The sequence below is a fragment of the Hylobates moloch genome, unplaced genomic scaffold (assembly GCF_009828535.3).
Source record: "Hylobates moloch isolate HMO894 unplaced genomic scaffold, HMol_V3 SCAFFOLD_23, whole genome shotgun sequence".
Lineage (NCBI taxonomy): Eukaryota > Metazoa > Chordata > Mammalia > Primates > Hylobatidae > Hylobates > Hylobates moloch.
In genome coordinates, this window is record NW_026652298.1 from 30,266,960 (window position 1) to 30,290,740 (window position 23,781).

A 23,781-nucleotide genomic window follows, 5' to 3' on the forward strand; every position below is an offset into this window, starting at 1 on the left:
CTTCGTCTCAAAAAAAAAACAAAAGAAAGCGCCCCCACTCTCCGCCAAAAAAAATCCTAATACATACGGAAGCATTTCATCTATAATAATGGTAGCACTTCAGTCAGATGGGCAGAATGGGCTGCTTAACCAATGATGTTAACACAAAGGATCACAGAGCTGAAAAAAAAAATAAGGATAAACTCCTATCTCACAAGGATAACCTCCTAACGCAAACCATAGACAGAATGAAATTCCAGATGGGTCAAGATCAAAGAAAAATGTTAAGTGTAAAAAATGAAAACGTTTACAGTAAAAATAACTGAGAAAAATACTGAAGAATCTGAGGATAAGATGCAGAACTCGAAAACCAAAACATTTTAAGGTTCACAGAATTACATAAAATTTGTAAATGTCTACATGGCAAAAAGATATCATAAATACAGTGAAACAATAAGTAAAGTGACAGATGAGAAAATATTAACAGAACATATAACTGAAAAAAATTAATATTCACAAAAACTCTGTTTCTACAAATGGATAAGACAAGCAACTCAAAAAATAAAAAGCAAAGAATGTGAACAAATCAACCACAAAAGGGTGAAATACAGTAGGCCAATAAACACAAGAAAAGATACTGAATCTCACTAATAGCCCAAGAAAGTATAGTAACACTGAGGCCCAGGTTAGGACTAATGACTTTAAAAGCAATCATAGTGCTAGCAAGAGTATGGGGTAATAGGTATTATTGATAGGAGTAGAAATATGAATTGCCATATCTTTCTGCAAAGAGATCAGGCAGTATAACTTTTGTTGTTGTTGTTGAGATAGGGTCTCATTCTGTCACCCACACTGGAGTGCAGTGGCACAATCATGGCTCACTACAGTCTTGACCTCCCGGGTCCAAGTGATCTTCTACCTCAGCCTCCCAAGTACCTGAGACCACAGGCACTACCACGGTCAGTTAATTTTTTTTTTTAAAGACTGGGGTCTCACTATGTTGCCCAAGCTGGTCTGTAACTCCTAGGCTTAAGCAATCCTGCCTTGGCCTCCCAAAGTGCTAGAATTATAGGTATGAGCCACTGTGCTCGGCCAGTGTAATTTTTTTTTTTTAACGTGCATAACCCGTTGACCCAGCAATCCCACTTCTAGGAAATCATCCTATAAAAATAAAAGCCCTAACAGCTAGAAAATGAACAAGAAATGAACAGACAGCTCACCAAAGGGGATATGCAGATGGCCAATAAGCACAGGAAAAGATGTTCAACATCATTACTCATTAGGGAAATGCAAATTCAAACCACAATAAGACACAACTACACACCTATCAGAATGGCTAAAATACAAAGTCATGACAAAACCAAATGCTAGCAAGGACGCAGAGAAACTGGATCACTGCCACACTATTGGTGGGAACGTAAAACGGTACAGCTGCTCTAGATAAAACTAACTATGCAAATACCATACAACCTAGCAATGACACTCTTGTGCCAGAGAAATTATTGTTGGCAAGAAAGAAAAAGGTAGACTCATGCTCTACTGGTGGAAATGTTTCAAAAGCCAGAGGCTGTTCTCTTTGATTCAGCAACCCAACTCCTGGAAACCTACACCAGAAATATAAAATCCTCAGTATATTTAAAAAATGATGCTTAAGGATGTCTATTGCTTCACTGTCCATCATAGTAAAAATCAAAAACAAAGTCAGTATTCCACAGGCAACTGCCTGTACATCTGCAACATGCAATGCAATGTAGCCTTTTAAAAAGAATTATTAGCCGGGCAGCGGCAGTGGCTCGCACCTGTAATCCCAGCACTTTGGGAGGCCGAGGTGGGCCGATCACTTGAGGTCAGTAATTTGAGACCAGCCTGGCCAACACGGTGAAATCCCGTCTCTAACAAAAACACAAAAATTAGCCAGGCATGGTGGCGGGCACCTGTAATCCCAGCTACTGAGGAGGCTGAGGCAGGAGAATTGCTTGAACCTGGGAAGTAGAGGTTGCAGTGAGCCAAGATTGCACCACTCACTGCACTTCAGCCTGGGTCACAGAGTGACATTCTGTCCCCAGAAAATAAATAAATAAGAAGAATCATTAGAACTGTAACTTGGAGGCTGGGCGCGGTGGCTCATGCGCCTGTAATCCCAGCACTTTGGGAGGCCGAGGTGGGCAGATCACGAGGTCAGTAGATCGAGACCATTCTGGCTAACACGGTGAAACCCCATCTCTACTAAAAATACAAAAAATTAGCCGGGCATGGTGGCGGGTGCCTGTAGTCCCAGCTACTCAGGAGGCTGAGGCAGGAGAATGGCGTGAACCCAGGAGGCGGAGCTTGCAGTGAGCTGAGATCGCGTCACTGCACTCCAGACTGGGCGACAGGGCAAGACTCAGTCTTAAAAAAAAAAAGGCCAGGCGCGGTGGCTCACGCCTATAATCCCAGCACTTTGGAAGGCTGAGACAGGCGGATCACGAGGTCAGGAAATCAAGACCATCCTGGCCAACATAGTGAAACTACGTCTCCACTAAAATACAAAAATTAGCCAGGCATGGTGGCGCGTGCCTGTAATCCCAGCTACTCAAGAGGCTGAGGCAGGAGAATCGCTTGAACCAGGGAGTTTCAGTGAACTGAGATCGCGCCACAGCACTCCACTCTGGCGACAGAGTGAGGCACCATCTCCAAAAAATATAAAAAATAAAATAAAAAAAAGAACTATAACTTGGAAATGTTTCAATGCAGGAGTACCAAGATAAAAAATAAAACTGCACAGCATTATGTATGATTCTATTTTTGTAAAACAGTGGCAATAAAGGCTATATATGTGTGTATAGATACATGGCTATTTTATTTGTAAATAATTGTGTACACATGGAAAAATGTAGAACAAATAATTCTTGATCATTAACATAAGCAACCCAAAGGGAAGGAGAACATACAGGACAGAAAAAAGGGGACCCTCCCCCTCTCCCCAAAATAAAATAGTTGACCAAAAAGTAAAAAGAAAAAAATTCATGCTTGGCAACAGTGATAACTCACAAGGCAGCAGTTTTCAAGGTACCATAAGTGTGAAGGTTTGAGAATAGCAGAAAGGTACATACAAATAATCAAATTAATCTTTGTACAGAGGAACCAGAAAATGGAAAAATAACCTATCTTTAAATGGTAAATCATAATTTCTGATGATTTTCTTTTTCTTTTTTTTTTTTTTTTGAGACGGAGTTTCATTCTTGTTGCCCAGGCTGGAGTGCAATGGCGTGATCTCGGCTCACCACAACCTCTGCCTCCCGGGTTCAAGCAATTCTTCTGCCTCAGCCTCCCGAGAAGCTAGGATTACAGGCATGCGCCACCATGCCCAGCTAATTCTGTATTTTTAGTAGGGACAGGGTTTCTCCATGTTGGTCAGGTGGGTCTCGAACTCCTGACCTCAGATGATCTGCGCACCTCGGCCTTCCAAAGTGCTCGGATTACAAGCATGAGCCACCGTGCCCAGCTCTGATAATTTCCAAATGTTACTAATATAAACAATAACTGTCCTCCCTGGTACAGACAGATCTCCAACTCTTGGTCTACACGCAAATGCTGCCTGGATACTCTTGGCGGATGAGGAACGTCAAAATCAGGAACAGGTGCTGGCACTGAGAAGGAATCTGCTGAAGGAGCCGGAAAATCAAAAGGGAAAAAGAGAATGGAGAAAAACAAGAGCCCCTGGATGCAGGCGTGAATAAATGAGAAATGAGAAATCACATGAAGCCAATAGCCAACGGGATCTCCAAGTCTGGTCAAACTCCACAGCCTGAGAGAACAAAAAATTCAAACCGAAAGCTTGCTTTAAAAAAATTAAAACTCAGCCAGGCACAGTGGCATGCACCTGCAGTCTCAGCTATTTGGGAGTTTGAGGAGGGAGGATCACTTGAGGCCAGGAGTTCAAAGCCAGCCTGGGCAATATAACGAGACTCGTCTTTAAAAACATTTTCTTAATAAATAAAAATAAAGGCCAGGCACGGTGGCTCATGCCTGTAATCCTAGCACTTTGGGAGGCCAAAGCGGGTAGATTGCCTGAGCTCAGGAGTTCGAGACCAGCCTGGGCAACACAGTGAAACCCTGTCTCTACTAAAATACAAAACAAAAAAAAATTAGCCAGGTATGGTGGCATGTACCTGTAATCCTAGCTACTCGGGAGGCTGAGACAGGAGAATCACTTGAACCTGGGAGGCAGAGGTTGCAGTGAGCCAAGATCATGCCACTGCACTCCAGGCTGGGCAACAGAGCGGGACTCCGTCTCAAAATTAAACACATAAATAATAAATAAATAAAAATTTAAAAATTTAAAAACCAATATATATTTCTTTTCATTCCTGCTTTCTGGCTAGCAGTGCATGAGATCACCCTTTTCTCCTCTCTCTCTCTCTCTCTCTATCTCTCTGTGTGTGTGTGTGTGTGTGTGTGTGTATATATATATATATATATATATATATATTTTTTTTTTTTTTTTTTTTTTTTTTTTTTTTTGATCTGTAGTGTCTGAGTTTCACCATGTTGGCCAGGCTGGTCTCAAACTCCTGGCCTCAAGCAATCTGCCCCCCTCAGCCTCCCAAAGTGCTGGGATTAGAGGCGTGAGCCACCGTGCCTGGCCACTAACAATAATCTTGACTGTTGTTTTGAGGTTCTGTCAGTCTGATGGGTGAAAAGTAGGCAGCTCACTGTTGCTTTAATTTGCATTTCCTTGACTGCTAGTGAATTTCGGTGTCTTTCTTTTTCCTGATATGTTTGCTGGCTATTTGACTTTGCTGTTTTGTGCAAAGTTTCCATGGTAGAGCCATGGCATTATTTCTCAGCCTCCACATTCAGGTAATCACTGACTCTCATCAAGGCTCAGTCCCAAACCTCAATCCTTCTGTGTCTTCCCCAGTCCCCGCTTCACTCAGCCCTCCAACCCCGGCTCTCCCACACTCCATCTCACCCTACCCACCTCCTCTCCTCCACCCACCCCAACCCATGCATCCTGGGCAGAAGCTATCTACCTGAAATGCAAATCTGACTGTGTCATTTTCTTTCTTCCTTTTTTACCGATTGGTACCATACTATGCTATAGGTACACAGTACATGACATGATTTTAGGGAAACACAGATAAACATTTATGTGTGTCAGGAAAAAATATAACCAGCCCCAGACCAGAGTAGACAGTGCCTTGGAATTCCACCTCAAGCCAACCTCTGGCTCAGACGGAACACAGAAATGGCAAAAATGGTGAAAATGGTACACGATGGCCTAAGTTTAAGAAATAATGCCCTGCCAGGCACAGTGGCTCACGCCTGTAATCCCAGCACTTTGGGAGGCCGAGGCGGGCAGATCACGAGGTCAGGAGTTTGAGACCAGCCTGGCCAACATGGTAAAACCCCATCTCTACAAAAAATACAAAAATTAGCCAGGCATGGTGGCAGGCGCTTGTAGTCCCAGCTACTCGGGAGGCTGAGGCAGGAGAATCGCTTGAATCTGGGAGGCGGAGGTTGCAGTGAGCCGAGATTGCGCCACTGTTCTCCAGCCTGGGCAACAAAAGCAAAACTCTGCCTCAAAAATAAAAAATAAAAAAAGAAATACTGCCCTAACTGATGGCATTCAATACTTCCCTGTGATAGCAGAGAAGAACCTGCTGACTTTCCAACTGATCTCCCAAACCAAACAACACTCATCCACGCACCCCACCATGTTGCCCCACATCCCTGCACCTTCACATCTGCTATTCCCTCTGCCTAAAATTCCTATCCTACCTATTTGACCGCTAACAACCCTGTTGTCACCTCTATGACAACTAATATTTATTACAGGTCACCATAATTGCCCACAATTTACATGTCCAACTCCCAGATTCAATTTTGAATTTCTTGAAGACAGCAACCATCTCATCCAATTTGCATCGCCAACGACAACATAGTGCTCTCTAAATAAATACCTGTTGAATGAAGGAATTAATGAGGCAATCCTTCCGGCCTTCAGTTACTAGTAATTGTCAAAAAACACAGGTATGTCTAGTTATACAAAAAAAAATGTTTTGAGTTTATTACGTTCTTACTGGGTGTACCAAGCAAATATTATTACAGCTAATCCTGACTATAACCCTAGCAAGTGAGTATCATTATTATCATCTGATTTTCCAGATGGTGCATGCGAGGTTTAAAGGAGCTAAGTCAGTCCAAAATTACACAGCTGGTAACTGGTGATTTGTGGCTGAAGGAGGCATGAAGGTAAGTATGTCTGACACCAAAGCTCACACCCCATGCTCACCACCTCTCTCCACTGTCAGGTTCATGACAACGATGATGCTGCTAACATATTGTTTACTATGGCCTAGGCAGTGCTCTCAACAACTATCAATATAAATAAGACAAATATTATTTAAATTTAGATATAAAAATAGGTTCAGGGCCAGGCATAGTGACTCACGCCTGTAATCCCAGAACTTTGGGAGGCCAAGAAGGGTGGATCACCTGAGGTTGGGAGTTTGAGAGCAGCCTGGCCACCATGGTTAAACCCCGTCTCTACTAAAAATACAAAAATTAGCTGGGTGTGGTGACACACGCCTAAAATCCCACCTACTCGGAGGCTGAGGCACAAGAATCGCTAGAACCTGGGAGGCAGAGGTTGCAGTGAGCCGAGATCACGCCACTGCGCTCCAGGGGTTGCAGTGAGCCGAGATCACGCCACTGCGCTCCAGCCTGGGCGACAGAGTGAGATCCTGTTTCAAAAAAAAAAAAAATCAGATACAAAAATGGGCTTAGATTTGTTAAACGTCCTAGAGGTTGCCCATTGCTAGAAATAATATTTTTTCAAAATAAAACCCAAGCCATTCATTTAACCAAGCAGTAAAATAAAAGAGTATGCAATATGGACTGTCTACTACAGAGCCTCAAAGGGGAAATAAAGTACTTGCGGTAAGGGAGGGGGAGAATCCAATTAATGAACCCCAGGATTTTTGGCCAGGATGACCAGAATCGTAACAACCAGTCAACACCTCAAACTAGTTAGAGGCTGGTAAGAACTTGTGATGCAGGGAACATAAAAATCACATGACAAACATTCAGAGATATTTAAAAGAGAAAAAAATGCCTGAAAAAGCCATTCCGTTTCGTAAGTCCTCTGGGGGATACACGTGACAGTTTTCAACTGCATTAAGAATAACATCAGGAACAACAAAGGGCAACTGGTTTTGGTTTTTAGCTTCCTGAAAAGTCCAAAACTGATTCTAATTCCTCAACAGGTTAAAAAAAAAAAATCCCCATAACAAATCATTCTTTCCTGCATGCTTTGAAAGGAGAACAAATGCTCTCCTATGATTTCTTCTGACAGTCACCTGAAAGTTCATTAAAAAGAGCAATTTCTTGTTATTTTGTTTGTTTGTTTTTGTTTTTGTTTTTGAGACAGGGTCTCACTCACATAGCCCAGGCTACAGTGCAGTGGCGGGTTGATGGCTCACTGCAGCCTCGACCTCCTAGGCTCAAGTGATCCTCCCGCTTCAGCCTCTTGGGTAACTGAGACCACAGACCTGCACCACCACACCTGGCTAGCTAATTTTTGTTTTTTTTGTAGACATGGGGTTTCACCATGTTGGCCAGGCCGGTCTCGAACTCCTGGGCTCAAGTGATCCTCCCACCTTGGCCTCCCAAAGGGCTTGAGATTACAAGTGCGGGCCACTGCACCTGGCCAAAATTAACAACTTCTAAATGCAGATGAATACCTGAAGCCAACTCACTGCCACCCATATTGCAAAGAGATCCAGTGTGTGAGTGTGTAGTAAATGTCTACCAAGTGTCAAAACACCTTACATATCCTTATAATGAAAATCACAACAGCTAACAATAACTGGAAACTTACTACCTGCCAGGCAATGTTCTAAGGGTTGCACATGAACTGACTCATAACAACCCTCTGAAGTGAATACCATTATACTACCCATTTCAGAGTTGAGGAAATTGAGGTGCAAGAAAGAAACTTGCCCAAAATCACGACACAACTCAGAACTGGCAAACCCAGGATTCGAACGCCAAGCTCCAAAGCCCATGCTGATTCCACTGCCCCCATTATCATTCCTGTTCATAATTCAAAGGGAAAACTTCCAGATTATGTCCTCTGATTCCATATGGGACAAAGATGCCTTGGCGAACAATCACGTGTGTAGTCTTTGAGGTAACATCAAGGGCCTACAATGCTCCTGGGCCATTATTTCTAGAGGGCAAAATATTCCAAAGATATCTTAAAGCTTCTTCACAGGCCAGTCTGCCTGAAAGAACATGGAATAATTTCAGTGAACCACAAGAATGAGTCTTTGTTCCTAGGGAAAAACAGAGCTAGAAAAACATCACTAACAGAAAGTGAAGAGGAGAAGCACGCATTTCAGAGCCCAGCGGCTGCCACCACTTCCTCCTGGGGAGGCTTCTCAGGACTCCATCTGAAGGAAAAAACAAGTCTCGCCTGCATTTCCCCTACTGTCAATACTGTTTTATGTGCCACGTGAAGACAGCTGCATATCACGGTGTCCGTCTGTCACAAGATCAAACATATATATATACACACACACACACACACACACACACACACAAATATATATACACACATATACGTATATATATGTATCTCACACACATACACATACAGAAACATGCTCGCACACATCCACCTTAGATTCTGTATTTTGGCAAAATAATGCGGTACACCATTTAGGCTCCCAAATCCGGCAATGGTCTGCTCTGTCCGGCTAGCACTGTCTCTACTTGAAACATTACTCATCCACCAACACCTTGGCAGCTTTTTTTCGATGTAAGGATATGTACTATTATTTACTTATTTGTCTTGAATTTGTCTCACTTTGTTCAGTTACATACACCTGTTTTAAAAATTATTTTAAAATTTAAAAAATGGAACACTCCATCACAGTTGTAAATGGTAAACTAGAATCATATGACATAAAAACAGTAGCCTTAAAACTAAACGTAGGCCAGGCGCGGTGGCTCACGCCTGTAATCCCACCGCTCTGGGAGGCTGAGGCAGGTGGATCACTTGAGGTTGGGAGTTTAAGACCAGCCTGACCAACATGGTGAAACCCCGTCTCTACTAAAAATACAAAAATTAGCCAGGCCTGGAGGCACACACCTGTAGTCCCAGCTACTAGGGAGGCTGAGGCAAGAGAATTGCTTGAACCCAGGAGGTGGAGGTTGCAGTGAACTGAGATTGCACCACTGCACTCCAGCCTGTGTGACAGAGCAAGACTCCATCTCAAGTTAAAAAAAAAAAACTAAATACAATTAATGTAATAAATTTTGACTCTCTGCCATGGCCAGAGGATGGCTCTGAGCCTGAAATCTGCACACTCTGTTTTAAAAAGGAGAGGCATTCGAAACATATTGTTTTTAACTATTTTGAACAAGCTGTCATTTTTGAAGTCAAAAATGATCCAGGCTGGGTGCGGTGGCTCATGCCTGTAATCCCAGCACTTTGGGAGGCCAAGGCGGGCAGATCACCTGAGGTCGGGAGTTCAGGTCCAGCCTGACCAACATGGAGAAATACTGTCTCTACTAAAAATACAAAATTAGCCGGGCATGGTGATGCACACCTGTAATCCCAGCTACCTGGGAGGCCGAGGCAAGAGAATCGCTTGAACCCGGGAGGCAGAGGTTGCGGTGAGCCAAGATCGCGCCATTGCATTCTAGCCTGGGCAACAAGAGCGAAACTCCATCTCAAAAAAAGAAAAAAAATTTCCTTGAAAAAGTTGTGAAAAGCAGGCCAGGTGCAGTGGCTCACGCCTGTAATCCCAGCATATTGGGAGGCTGAGGCGGGCAGATCACAAGGTCAGGAGATCAAAACTATCCTGGCTAACACGGTGAAACCCCATCTCTACTAAAAATACAAAAAAATTAGCTGGGCATGGTGGTGGGCGTCTGTAGTCCCAGCTATGCGGGAGGCTGAGGCAGGAGAATGGCGTGAACCCGGGAGGCAGAGCTTGCAGGGAGCCGAGATCACGCCACTGCACTCCGGCCTGGGCGACAGAGCGAGACTCCATCTCAAAAAAAGAAAGAAAAAGTAGTGAAAAGCTTTAAAAACAAAAGGAGAAAAAGGGCAGATGGCTGGATCAGAGAGCAGGGGAAAGCATGTGAGGCCTCCAGGCTGTGTTAAGGATGTGGGTCTTTCTCCCAAGAGCAAAGAGAAGGCAGCTGGGAGGTTTCAAGGGAGCATGAGGTGAGGGAATCTGCATTCTGCATTCAATGTGGTGGAAGCGGGACAAGAACAAATGGGAAGAGCCTAGAGCTGCAGGGGCCATCCTGTGAGATGCTGGTGATGGGGACCGCAGGCCAGCAGAGGAGCTGGAGGGAAGTGAGTGGATTTGAGCTCAACTCCAGGGCCAGGCCAGCTATCAGGGGAGAGGAAAGGACCTCCTAAGTTATTTTTAAATGTTCGCTGACTTTCCCTCCTGAGATTCAACTTTCTTCTTTTTGTTAATTATTTTTTTGAGACGGAGTCTCACTCACTCAGGCTGGAGTGCAGTGGCACTATCTCGGCTCACTGCAACCTCTGCCTCCTGGGTTCAAGCGATTCTCCTGTCTCAGCCTCCCGAGTAGCTGGGATTACAGGTGGGCACCACCACGCCTGGCTAATTTTTTTATTTTTAGTAGAGATAGGGTTTTGCCATGTTGGCCAGGCTGGTCTTGAACTCCTGACCTCAAGTGATTCACCTGTCTCAGCCTCCCAAAATGCTGGGATTATAGGCATGAGCCACCGTGCCCAGCCGAGATTCAACGTTCTCACAGAATAGGGACAATGATGTGGCCTTTCCAACATGAAGGTGGTGCCACCTTTACCCAAATACATTTCAAAGGTAAGACCAGGTCTCTCATATTAAGAAGGAATCCCACTGAGATAGAGGAGAATAATTTTTTTTTTTTTTAAACCAGCCTCAAAAACAATTTAGTCACTAAATAGCACATAAGGGAGAAAGAACAAGTCATGTAACTCTAGCCGTTCCAAAACGGCTAACCTAGGCTACGGCATTTTGCCTCTCTGAATCTGTTTTCTCATCAGTAAAAAAGGGACAACCCAGGCACAGTGTGGCTCATACCTATAATCCCAACACTTTGGGAGGCCAAGGTGGGAGGATCACTTGAGTCCACGAGTTCGAGACCAGCCTGGGCAACATAGTGAGACCCCATCTCTACAAAAAATACAAAAATTAGCCAGGTATGGTGGCTTGCATCTGTAGTGTCAGCTACGCAGGAGGCTGAGATGGGAAGATCTTGAGCCTGGGAGGTTGAGACTGCTGTGAACCATGATCACACCACTGCACTCCAGGCTGAGCAACAGAGCAAGACCCTGTCTCAAAAAAAAAAAAGAAAGGATAATACTTCTGCTCCTTCTGAGGACTAAGAATCAACATAAATAAAATGTAGCAAAAGCAGCCATAAACTATAACTATTATTATTACTTTTTGTTTGTTTGTTTGAGACGGAGTATCGCTCTTGTTGCCCAGGCTGGAATGCAATGGGGAAATCTCGACTCACTAAAAGCTCCGCCTCCTTGGTTCAAGTACTTCTACTGCCTCGGCCTCCCTGCCTAGCTGGGATTACAGGCATGAACCACCATGCCTGGCTAATTTTATATTTTAAGTAGAGACAGGGTTTCTCCACGTTGGTCAGGCTGGTCTCAAACTCCCAACCTCAGGTGATCTTCCCGCCTTGGCCTCCCAAAGTGCTGAGATTACAGGTGTGAGACACCATGCCTGGCTATTATTATTATTATTTAGAGAAAGGGTCTCTATTGCCCAGGCTGGAACACAATGGAGCAACCTCAGCTCAACAAAACCTCTGAAGTTCAAGCGCTTCTCCTGCCTCAGCCTCCCTGCCTAGCTAGGATTACAGGCATGCGCCACCATGCCTGGCTAATTTTGTATTTTAAGTAGAGATGGGGTTTCTCCATATTGGTCAGGCTGGTCTCAAACTCCCGAACTCAGGTGATCCTCCCGCCTCAGCCTCCCAAAGTGCTGGGATTACAGGCGTGAGCCACCATGCCTGGCTATTATTATTATTATTATTATTATTATTATTACTATTATTATTATTATTATTATTGTTTTAGAGACAGGGTCTCTACTTCCCAGGCTGGAATGCAATGGCATGATCATAGCTCACTGCAGCCTTGAACTCCTGGCCTCAAGCAATCCTTCTACCTCACCCTCCCAAAGCAATGAGATTACAGACATGAGCCACAGCGCCTGGCCTATTATTAGTAATAGTAAGCCACGTACTCCTTTTAGCCATAAACGACAGTTATCACAGAAGGAATTAACTGTTTAAATTCTAGTATAAAATATAACATTTTCTATAACAAAGGTTATAGTAGTAAATTCTATTATATAGGTTCAGTATTCCTTATCCAAAATGCTTAGGATCAGAAATGTTTCAGATTTCAGATTTTTCCTGACTGTGGAATATTTGCATTATATACTTACCAGTTAGGCATGCCTAATCCAAAAATCCAAAATCCAAATGGCTTCCATGAGCATTTCCTTTGAGCATCATGTTGGTACTCAAAAAGTTTTGGATTTTGGAGCATTTTGAATTTTGGGTTTTTCGATGAGGGATACTCCACCTGTGTAAGAATACATTAACCTAACATTCAGAGCAGGATTGCCTCTCTCAGGAAGTGGACAGCACGGTAATGAAGAAAAGTGGTCAAGAAGTCATGGATACTTAAGACACATACACAGCACACACACCCATACACACACATACACACAGACAAACCAACCCGGCCAGGAAAGAGGAGTCTTCCTAATTACCTCTGCATCCCAGGCCCTGGAACAGTGATTGCACTGGAAGCTTTGGTGTCCAGCAGAATCACCTGGGGATCCTGTTGAAATGCAAATTCTCAGCAAGCTCCTCGGCTTCAGTCATACACACACACACTCATGCACATATACACATCTTGCTCCAGTACAACTAGGACAGGACTTAGACACTGTATCATTAATCAATAAGCCTCCCAGGTGATTCTGATGCAAGCAGACCTTGGATCCCTGTGTGGACCAAGGCCAGACCCCATAGTAGGCCCTCAGGAAGGACTAAATTGATCAATCCGTAGAATGATCTAATGCCACAAACATATACTGAGGATCTAATGTACAACAGGCACAAAGTGCTTCTGTACAACACTGAGAAGTAAAATTTTAAAAAATAAATGGAGAAACACCCTTTCTGCATTCAAATCTCACAAGCTTCGTGGTGGCACAGATATTTAAACACTTGACTACAGTACGATGTAATACACACACTCATCCGGATAACAAATTTTAACTGAGCACCTTCTAGATGCTTCTAGGCACTAGAGAAACATCTGTAAACAAGACAGCAAAACATCCCTGCCTGCACAGAGCTGACATTATAGTGACAGGTAAAAGCCGAATGTATATATAGTCTGTGGGATGGTGATATGTGCAATGGAGAAAACCTAAGCAAAGAAGGAACGGATAATAGGGCGCACCATTTTAAATCTGTGCCAGTTTCAAATCATCCACGTGGCTCTATTCCCGGAAGGTCTACATGCTTTCTCATGGCTGTTAAAAGTTTACAGAAGAACAAGGGTAGGAAAGGACAGAAAAAGGAACGATGGACACAGGAGGGTGGGCTAGGATGAGAGGGTGGGGAACATGAACAGTTTCCAGGATGAGATGAACGGTGAGCAAGCAAGCTCCCTTCCCTTTCCTTCCCATGCAGGAATGTCCCTCCTGCCACCCCAGGGGCTACAGAGCAAGGATCAGCTCTGACTGAGCTCACAACGCATTTGCAGCAAGGACTGGAGGCCTATGTGTCTCCTACCTTTGCCAAGTCCTATGTGTCTCCTTCTAGCCAATGTTATCAGCTTATGCAATGATGTCAGCCTTTCCTGGGTCGTGAATGTCAATGGCCATTTTTAGGATTTTTTTTTTTTTTTTTTTTTTTTTTTTTTTGAGACGGAGTCTTGCTCTGTCGCCCAGGCTAGAGTGCAGTGGCGCAATCTCGGCTCACTGCAACCTCTCCCTCCTGGATTTAGGCAATTCTTCTTCCTCAGCCTCCCAAGTAGCTGTAGCTGGGATTACAGGCACCGCCACCGTGCCTGGCTAATTTTTTCTATTTTTAGTAGAGAAGAGGTTTCACCATCTTGGCCAGGCTGGACTCGAACTCCTGACCTCGTGATCCACCTGCCTCAACCTCCCAAAGTGCTGGGATTACAGGCGTGAGCCACTGCGCCTAGCCGAATTTTATTTTTTGAGACACAGTCTCATCCTGTCTCACTCTGTCACCCAGGATGGAGTATAGTGGCGCGATCTCAGCTCACTGCAACCTCCACCTCCTAAACCCTTAATTTTCCCCAAAATTAGCCTGGGTTCAAGCGATTCTCCTGCCTCGGCCTCCCAAGTCCCTGGGACTACAGGTGTGCACCACCACACCCAGCTAATTTCTGTATTTTTAGTAGAGACGGGGTTTCGCCATGTTGGCCAGCCTGGTCTCGAACTCCTGACCTCAAGTGATCCACCTGCCTCGGCCTCGCAAAGCACTGGGATTATTGGCATGAGCCACCGCGCCTGGCCCATTTTTAGGAATTATTTTTTATCATAAAAGGAACAAATGATCACAATAAAAAACGTGAAAAATACCAGAAAGCAATATTCCCGGTACTCTTACCCCTACGGCTACCTCAGGCCACGTTTCGGTGTGTTCTGGCCAGAGGTGCTATCTAACATAGCTAAGACCACTCCATACGCATAGAATTTCGGATCCTGCTCTCGTTACAACATATGCCTTTTTACTATATATGTAATTTTTAAATCACTACCTATGCATTTTTCTGTTGAAAACAAATTCTATATAAACATCATTTTAATGGCTATATAACATTCCACCCCATTAATGCACTATATTTTATTAACGATTTCCCAATTCTTGGGTATTTAGGCATCCAAGTTCTCATAATTATTAATTACCCTGAAAATAACTTTATATGGAAAGGTATCTTGAATAATTCCCTCAGAATAGATTCCTAGAAAAAGAATTATGGAAAATGTGGAGTGTTGGAGATGAGCAGTCACCGCACAGAGAGTCCACGGTTGACTCAAATTTCAGTGCTGCACCTTTTGGCTGCAGAGGCAGAGCTCAGAAGCCGGCCGCCTTCTGCTGCCTTTCCGACCTGGATGGTCAACGGATTTAGAAGCCGGCCGCCTTCTGCCGCCTTTCCAACCTCGATGGTCAACGGTTTTAGAAGCGACATATTTACCTGCTGTCGGAATCCGAGGCGATCTCCTTTCTCCCTCCAAAGCGGATCTGGCACTGCAGAGAAAAAGAAGCTGCTAGATCAGCTGTTGGGATGGGACACTCAAAACGTCATAAAACAGCCTACACAGGGCTTAAGGGTCAGGGAGGGGACACGGGACCAGAAGCTCTGCATGCCAAGTGAGGACATCCCTGTCCCCTGGGTATCAGCACAAGACTTAAGAAGGTGCGCACTCCAGCCCTGAAGCTGCCACTTAAAGGAAACCCTTATCTCCCACTTGTACAGAAGCAAGCCTTGTGGGAAAACATTGCTAACAGAAAAACAAAAGCACACAGCCATCTGTGCATTATCCAGGAAGCTGCTCCTGCCTGTCGGCAGCTGACTGTCTACCACACAGAGCTCTTCACGGGCGATAATTACAACTTCTACAAGCCTATGCTGAATGGGTCCCTTTGGACGAGCCCCAGAGTTGTCATGACTGGCTATGACGTTACAACAGCACAAATCAAGCCTCACACGAGTCATCTGGTTGTGCGGAATGACAATTTACTGAGGATGGGAAAAATAAAAGCAGACTACTTCTTTTTTTTTTTTTTTTTTTTTTTGAGATGGAGTTTCACTCTTGTTGCCCAGGCTGGAGTGTAATATCAATCTCAGCTCACCGCAACCTCTGCCTCCCAGGCTCAAGCGATTCTCCTGCCTCAGATACCCAAGTAGCTGGGATTACAGGCATGTGCCACTATGCCCAGCTAATTTTTGTATTCTTAGTAGAGATGGGGTTTCTCTATGTTGGTCAGGCTGGTCTTGAACTCCTGACCTCAGGTGATCTGCCCGCCTTGGCCTCTCAAAGTGCTGGGATTACAGGCGTGAGCCACTGCGCCCAGCCCTGCAGGCTACTTTTTGAATTGGTAAAATTAAAATATAGATAACAAAAACATTGCCATTTTAACCATCTTTAGGTGTAAATTTCAATTCACAATGTGAAGCAACCATCACCATTATCCACTATTCTAATTTTCTTAAAAAAAAAAAAAAAAACATAGGGTCTCGCTCTGTCACCCAGGCTGAAGGGTAGTGGTGCCATCATAGCTCATGGTAACCTCGAATACCTAGGCTCAAGCAATTCTCCCACCTCAGCCTCCCAAGTAGCTGGGATTACAGGAAAGTGCCACCAGGTCCAGCTCATATTTTTTATTTTTTGTAGAGACAGGGGTCTCACTATGTTGCCCAGGCTGGTCTCATACTCCTGGCCTCAAGATATCCTCCTGCCCCAACCTCTCAAAGCACTGGGATTACAGGTGTGAGCCACTGTGCCTGGCCTACTTCTTTTTCTTTTAAAGGTATAGTATCTCTGCTATGGGTAGCAGGCTTGCAGGGTTCCTAAACTTATTATCAAAACTACTACAATGTAGGCCGGGCGTGGTGGCTCACGCCTGTAATCCCAGCACTTTGGGAGGCCGAGGCGGGCGGATCACGAGGTCAGGAGGTCGAGACCATCCTGGCTAACACGGTGAAACCCCGTCTCTACTAAAAATACAAAAAATTAGCCGGGCAAGGTGGCAGGCGCCTGTAGTCCAGCTACTCGGGAGGCTGAGGCAGGAGAATGGCGTGAACCCCGGGGGGCGGAGCCTGCAGTGAGCCGAGATTGCGCCACTGCACTCCAGCCTGGGTGAAAGAGCGAGACTCCGTCTCAAAAAAAAAAAAAAAAAAAAAAAACTACTACAATGTATGTGTGTGTGTGTGTGTCTGTGTATATGTGTGTGTGTGTATATATATATAATTTTAAATGACATTTGTCAAAACAGATGAAACTGTACACTTAAATGGCTATATTTTATTATATGTAAATTATACATCAATAAAGTTTATTTTTGAAAGTCATGCCAAAAAGTCATATGCAACACTTTAACCCTCAAAACAACAATAATAATAATGATGATAATAACAGTAGGCTAGGCGCGGTGGCTCATGTCTGTAATCCCAGCAGTTAGGAAGGCCGAGGTGGGTGGATCACCCGAGGTCAGGAGTTCGAGACCAGCCTGGCCAACGTGGTAAAACCCCACCTCCACTAAAAAATACAAAAATTAGCCGGGTGTAGTGGCACGGACCTGTAGTCCCAGCTACTCAGGAGGCTGAGGCGGCAGAATCACTTGAGCCCAGGAGACAGAGGTTGCAGTGAGCTAAGACTGTGCCACTGTACTCCAGCCCGGGCAACAGAGCTAGACTCCATCTAAAAAAAAAAAACAGCAGCTCTGGGCATAAGCTCCACTTTATTTCTCTCTAACTGCTACCTTTAAAGTGGTTCAACTTGCCTCTTTACCTTATTATATTTTCCATTTCTGCAGCAAAAAAAGAACAAGCTAATAACATGGGCTCCAGATGTTACCATGTTAACAGGGGACCAGGCTCTGTCTGGGCCCTTTACCTACTTTAACAAGCCAATTCCCTCAGCAGCCATACACAGATAATTGACCCAGTTACAGAAGAGCAGAGAGATGCTCAGGAAGGGTGCACGAGTTGTCCCTGTACACACAGAGCTGAAGAAGTAAAGCTGGCCTTTAATTCCAGCTACGTCTGAGCCAAAAGCCTGTGTCCTTCCTACCATACAATGCCTCAAGGCTTGCACAGATACTGCATTCTCTGGGCTCACTTCAATACTCAACGTACACCCCGGCCACATGTGGTGGCATGCACCTGTAGTCCCAGCCACTCAGGAGGCCAAGGTGGGAGGATTGCTTGAGCCCAGGAGTTTGAGGTTACAATGAGCTATGATGGTACCACTGCGCTCTAGCCTAGGCAACAGCAAGACCTTGTCTCTAAAAAATAAAAAAAAAATTAACACACACCCCTATTAAAGTACTTACCTCCCTATACTGTAATTACACACATAACTGTCAACTGCCCCTTCCAAAAAGCGAGCTCCTAGAATTCCTAGATTTGGATCCTAGCTCTGCCTCTTACTAACTATGACGCCTTGAGCAAGTTATTGGATCCCGCTGAGCTTCAGTCTCCTCATCCATAAAATGAAACCAGTTGTAGGAACTATAATCTCACAGTGTTGTTGGAAGGATTAAATATAAAGTGCTTAGCAGAGAGCCTGGCACACAGTGGAGGTGTGATCAGTGACAGCTAACAGCAGCATGCATCTGGTACATGCGGCAAGCAGATTCCAGGTCTCACATCCAAGCTTACTTCCAAGCCCAGCCGGAGTCAAGCATCACAAATAGCATCACATCAATCACAGCAAAGCCACCTGCAGTGTCCACACAGCTGGGGGTAGTAGCAGAGGACCTCAGGCGTGGCCTCCTTCCTCCTTGTCCTAGCCTTCTTGTGCTCAAGGGTCCTAATTCCAAACCACCACCTCTGCACCCCTCAGAGTTGCCCTCAAACACAGCTGCTTGGAAATGAGACAATGAGACTTTGAAACCCACATCAATGCCTTTTTTTTTTTTTTTTTTTTTTTGAGACAAAGTCTCACTCTGTTGCCCAGGCTGGAGTGCAGTGGCGCAATCTCAGCTCACTGCAACCTCCACCTACCAGGTTCAAGCAATTCTCCTGCCTCAGCCTCCTGAAAAGCTGGGATGACAGGTGCCTGCCACCACACCCAGCTAATTTTTGTACTTGTAGTAGAGACAGGGTTTCACCATGTTGGCCAGGTTAGTCTGGAACTCCTGACCTCAAGTGATCTGGTCACCTTGACCTCCCAAAGTGCTAGGATTACAGGCATGAGCCACCGCGCCCGGCCTAGTGCCTTTCTTGAAGGGACATCACTGAAGGATGGGGTCCTCTAGAGGGCTTTGGAAATACAAGACACAGGACTTCCTCCAACCCAACTTTGACCGTGTTCACTGCTCTATCATATCTGAGGGAGAATGATTAGATCGTTTCACTATTCCCAGGTATAAAGTGGGAGTTAGTCTGTGTACGTCATAGGGAAGAAATGACCTACATTAATTATCTGACACTATTACTCGACCAAAAAGGCAAACGTGTGCTTTCTGCTTACCTGTTTCACTGCATCCAGCAGTCGCTCCAGCAGAAATTGTCTTTTGTCATTGTTCTGTGATCCTAAAATGCAATGAGGCTTAATTAGTTCTCTTTGACACTCGGACACGGCTGTCCCCAACTAGATCAGTCCTTTCCTACTGATCTTTAACAAAACCAGTAGCACAACTAGGTATCAATAATCTGTATCATTACAATGAAGTTTGGCTATTGCCTGTTACTGCATCAAAGGAAAACAGCTAAACTAATTTTCCCCAAATCTGAACATGTCTAGAATGGTCTAAAGGTTTCTCAACCCTTGGCACTACTGACATTGCAGGATGTTTAGCTGCATCCCTGGCCTCTACACACCACGTGGCATTAGCACACACAAACCCCTAAGTTATAATAAAAATGTCTCCATGTAATGTCAAATGTCCCCTGGGAATCAAAACTGCCCCCAGTTGTCAACCAGCAGCCTAAAATAAAAGTTTCCCAGTACAGTGGGAACTGCTCACTGGCTGTTCTCACTATCATCTCCAACATCCTTTTCTCATGCCACCTTCAGCAATCCAAGCTGCGAAACCTGATTACTCCTCTTCTCAGCAGCTGAGTTTGAACTTAAGCAGTCTGGCCAATGAGAAGACGGCAGAAGTGCATTGGGAAAGTTCTGGGAAAGTCATTCCCTTCTGATAGAAAGAAGAGCTTTGAAGGGCATCATGCTGTCCTCCATCCTTCATCCCTTAATCATAAACATGTTGGGTGGAGCCGGAATAGCATTTTGCAACCATGAAGTCATGAGCCTGAGAGAAAGACCTAGAGAATCACAAAGACACCAGCCCTGATATCACTGAGTTGGCAAGCCAAGACTAGAAACAAGCTAACTCTCACAAAATAACCCTATTTGTCCACACCACTGCACATTGCGCTGTTACTTGCATCCAAAAGCATTCCCAACGACACATATGACATACACTGAACTTCAATTAAGAAGGTCTGGGGCAAGGACACTTGAAAGCACCAGGCAGACAGTTGTCAGAACCACACCTGATCTCCACAAGAGGCCCAATGACTCCAAGCAAGATACAAACCCTGGAGTATGATGCACCAGATACAGAGCACACTGACTTCAAAGGATACTGAAATTCAGGTTATAAGGGCAGATGCTCCACACTGCAGACGTTGAATTGCCATCAGGCTGCTTCCGTCTTGGGCAACTCTATGTGGCCTGCGCCAGGGAGTAGCAGCAGGGCATTATCTCAGAGATGGTCAGTGATTCCTCCAGGTCAAGCCAGGGCCAGCTGGTTGATAACCACCACCATGTGCTGGGTGCATCCTACATGCCAGGAACCAAGCTGAGCACTATGCACGCATCATCTCCCTTCATCTTCACATCCACCCTACAAGCCAGGATCCCAAACACAGATGGGAAAGCTGAAGCTCGGGGAAGTCAGGTGATTGTGTGCGTTGATCCACCCAGGACTTATTTAACTTCTAGTGTGTGTGAGGCAATGTTTTAAGAGCTGAGGACACAGGAGTTAAATGGTATAAAAGAGCCATCTTCTCATGGAGCTAAAATCCTACTAGAAGGCCAGGCACTGTGGCTCACACCTGTAATCCCAGCACTTTAGAAGGCTGAGGCAGGCAGATTACTTGAGATCAGGAGTTTGAGACCAGCCTGGGCAACATGATGAAGCCGTGTATCTACCAAAAACACAAAAATTTAGCCGGGCATGGTAGCACACACCCATGGTCTCAGCTGTTCATGAGGCAGAAGTGGAAGGATCACTTGAACCCAGGAGGCAGAGGTTGCAGTGAGCTGAGATCGTGCCACCGCACTCTGGCCTGGGTGACAGAGTGAGGCCCTATCTCCATATATATATATATGTAAACTAATCAATGAAAAAGTGTTAGAGAGTCATACAACAAAGACAGTGATGGGATAGGGAGGAAGCAAGAAGGCTGCTTTAGCCAAGGCAGCCACTGAGGGCCTCTGTGCACAGGTGACATTTGAGCTGAGCCCTCTATAAAGAGAAGCAGCAGCTATGGAAAGATAGGGCGGGCCAGTGTTCCAGACAGGGTAAACAGCAACGGGAGAGGCTCGGAGGTAGGACAAGCTCGGCTCTGGTCTTCCAGGACTAGAAGGAAGTTTGCTGTGGCTTGAGAAAAAGCAAAAAAGCGGAAGGAAAGATCAAACAGGCAGGCAGAGGCCAGTCACATAGGATCGTGTGGGCCATGATAAAGGGGTTAGACTCTGTTGAAATTTGAATACTAATTGGTGGAACAGTGATCCTGACTCCAGACCTCTAAAGCCTGTGTTAGGACCACGATACCAAGGATCCTGTCTTACCCCCAGGCCTGGTGATGAAACCAGTCAGCAGATCCTTTGAGACACACGCTAAAACAACTGACTCTTCAAAAAGTACCATTAGTATTTTTTTCTGGAAGAGGCTTCGATCAAGAATAGCCTAGACACCATTCCCACTAGCCATGAGGCATCTCAAGGCATCGCTCAGGATGGCTGCAGACCCATTGGCCACGGTCCTCTGACACCTCTTGACACCTGTGTCTATCATTCAAACGCTCTTTGTTTCAGAATCCAGGGTTTGGATTCTGATCTTCCCTCCTTCACCAGAATAGAAAAGTCAGGCTTGCTTTCTTCCTTTTTCCAAGTATGAGACCCGACAGCTCTACCTGCCCTTGAGCAATGCCAACTGGAAATTTGACAGGGTTCCCCGCACTGGAAATGCCTTTGCTATTTTTTTCTCATCATAAAAGCAATTCATGCAGGAAAAAAACAGAATAATAACAAATCGGGAAAAAATGTACAAAGAAAATAAAAATCTCTTTCATCTCCCTAGCGATAATTTTTTAATGCAGTGCTTTTCAAACTTTAATGTCCACACAGATCTCCTAGAGATCTTGTTAAAAAGCAGCAATTTGTTTTTTGGCGTTTTTTTCTGAGACAGTATCTCTATCACGTGGGCTGCAGTAAGTGGCACAATCATAGCTTTCTGCAGTCTCAACCTCCTGGGTTCAATCAACTCTCCTGCCTCAGCCCTCCGAGTAGCTGGGACTACAGGCGCAGGGCACCACTCACAGATAATTTATTGATTTTTGTTTTTTAGAGACGGGGTCTCACTAGGTTGCCCAAGCTTCTCTTGAACTCCTGGGCTCAAGCGATCCTCCTGCCTTGGCCTCCCAAAGAGCTCGGATAATAGGCGTGAGCCACGGCACCCAGTCCAAAAAGCAGGTTCTGATTCAGGAGGTTGAGGATGGGGCCTAACTCTCTGTTTCTTTTCTTTTTTCTTTTTCTGAGACTGAGTCTTGCTCTGTCACCCAGGCTGGAGTGCAGTGGCCCAGTCTCGGCTCACTGCAACCTCCACCTCCCAGGTTCAAGCAATTCTCCTGCCTCAGCCTCCTGAAAAGCTGGGATTACATGCACGCACTACCACATCTACCTAATTTTTGTATTTTTAGTATAGACAGGGTTTCACCATGTTGGCCAGGCTGGTCTTAAACTCCTGACCCCGTGATCCACCCACCTCAGCCTCCCAAAGTGCTGGGATTACAGGTGTGAGCCACCATGCCCGGCCGACTCTGTGTTTCTCATAAGCTCCCAGGTGAGCTGATACTGCTGGCTCCTTTCACGCTTGAATAACAAAGATTTAGCACCTACCCTTCCTGACATACACAATGATCCTCAATGCCTTTTTTTTTTTTTTTTTTTTTTTTTTTTAGAGTATTTTGCTCTACTGCTTGTTCTGGATGAGATGTCAGCAGCCTCCTCTGACTTACTCTGCAAAGCCTCTTTTCATGATGGGGTGGGGGGAAGAAAAGAAAAACCTGTTCTTTATATAAAAACTACCCGAGATTGTGCAGGTCTCAACCCAGAGGCTCACACTTCCTGGCTGTGATCTCTCTCTGCAGGCAAGAAGCTCACCAGTGAGATAATCTTGACCTCAGAAGGGGCAGCTGTGGCCAACTTAGCCCTGAATGAGCTTAAAAGAAAGGGGTCGGCTGGGCGCAGTGGCTCACACCTATAATCCCAGCAACTTTGGGAGGCCAAGGCAGACGGATCCCATGAGGTCAGGAGTTCAAGACCAGCCTGGCCAACATGGCAAAACCCTGTCTCTACTAAAAATACAAAAATTAGCCAGGTGTGGTGGCGGGCACCTGTAGTCCCAGCTACTCAGAAGGCTGAGGCAGGAGAATCGCTTGAACCTGGGAGACGGAGGTTACACTGAGCCAAGATTGCGCCAATGCACTCCAGCCTGGGCAAGAGAGTGAGAGTGTCTCAAAAATAAATAAATAAGAGAGAAGGGGGTTTACTAGGCTGCAGGGAGCACAGGTGGTCTCAGGACCACTTATCAACTGAGAGGAACAATGGAGAGCACTGAGCGGGAAGTCACAAGGCCTGAGCTCTCATCCTGCCCGGCCTGTTTGCTAGCCATGTGACGGGGAGAGTCACTTCCCTTGTCTGGCCACTGGTTTCTGCATGAGATCATGCCCTCCTTGCTCTACAGTCTATGGAG

General features: G+C 45.2%; 1 protein-coding gene across 4 annotated transcripts in view; it reads right to left on the bottom strand.

Annotated features, from left to right (window-relative positions):
- The window catches only part of SNX29 (sorting nexin 29), a 593,868-nt gene that overhangs the window by 551,651 nt on the left and 18,436 nt on the right, over nucleotides 1–23,781 (bottom strand). For all 4 annotated transcript variants that reach the window (XM_032145365.2, XM_032145366.2, XM_058433797.1 and 1 more), the window contains exons 2-3: nucleotides 19,269–19,330; nucleotides 15,266–15,318 (exon numbers count right to left, since the gene is read on the bottom strand). In XM_032145365.2, the coding sequence (XP_032001256.1) occupies nucleotides 15,266–15,318; nucleotides 19,269–19,330 (115 nt within the window). The remainder of the gene's footprint in view (nucleotides 1–15,265; nucleotides 15,319–19,268; nucleotides 19,331–23,781) is intronic.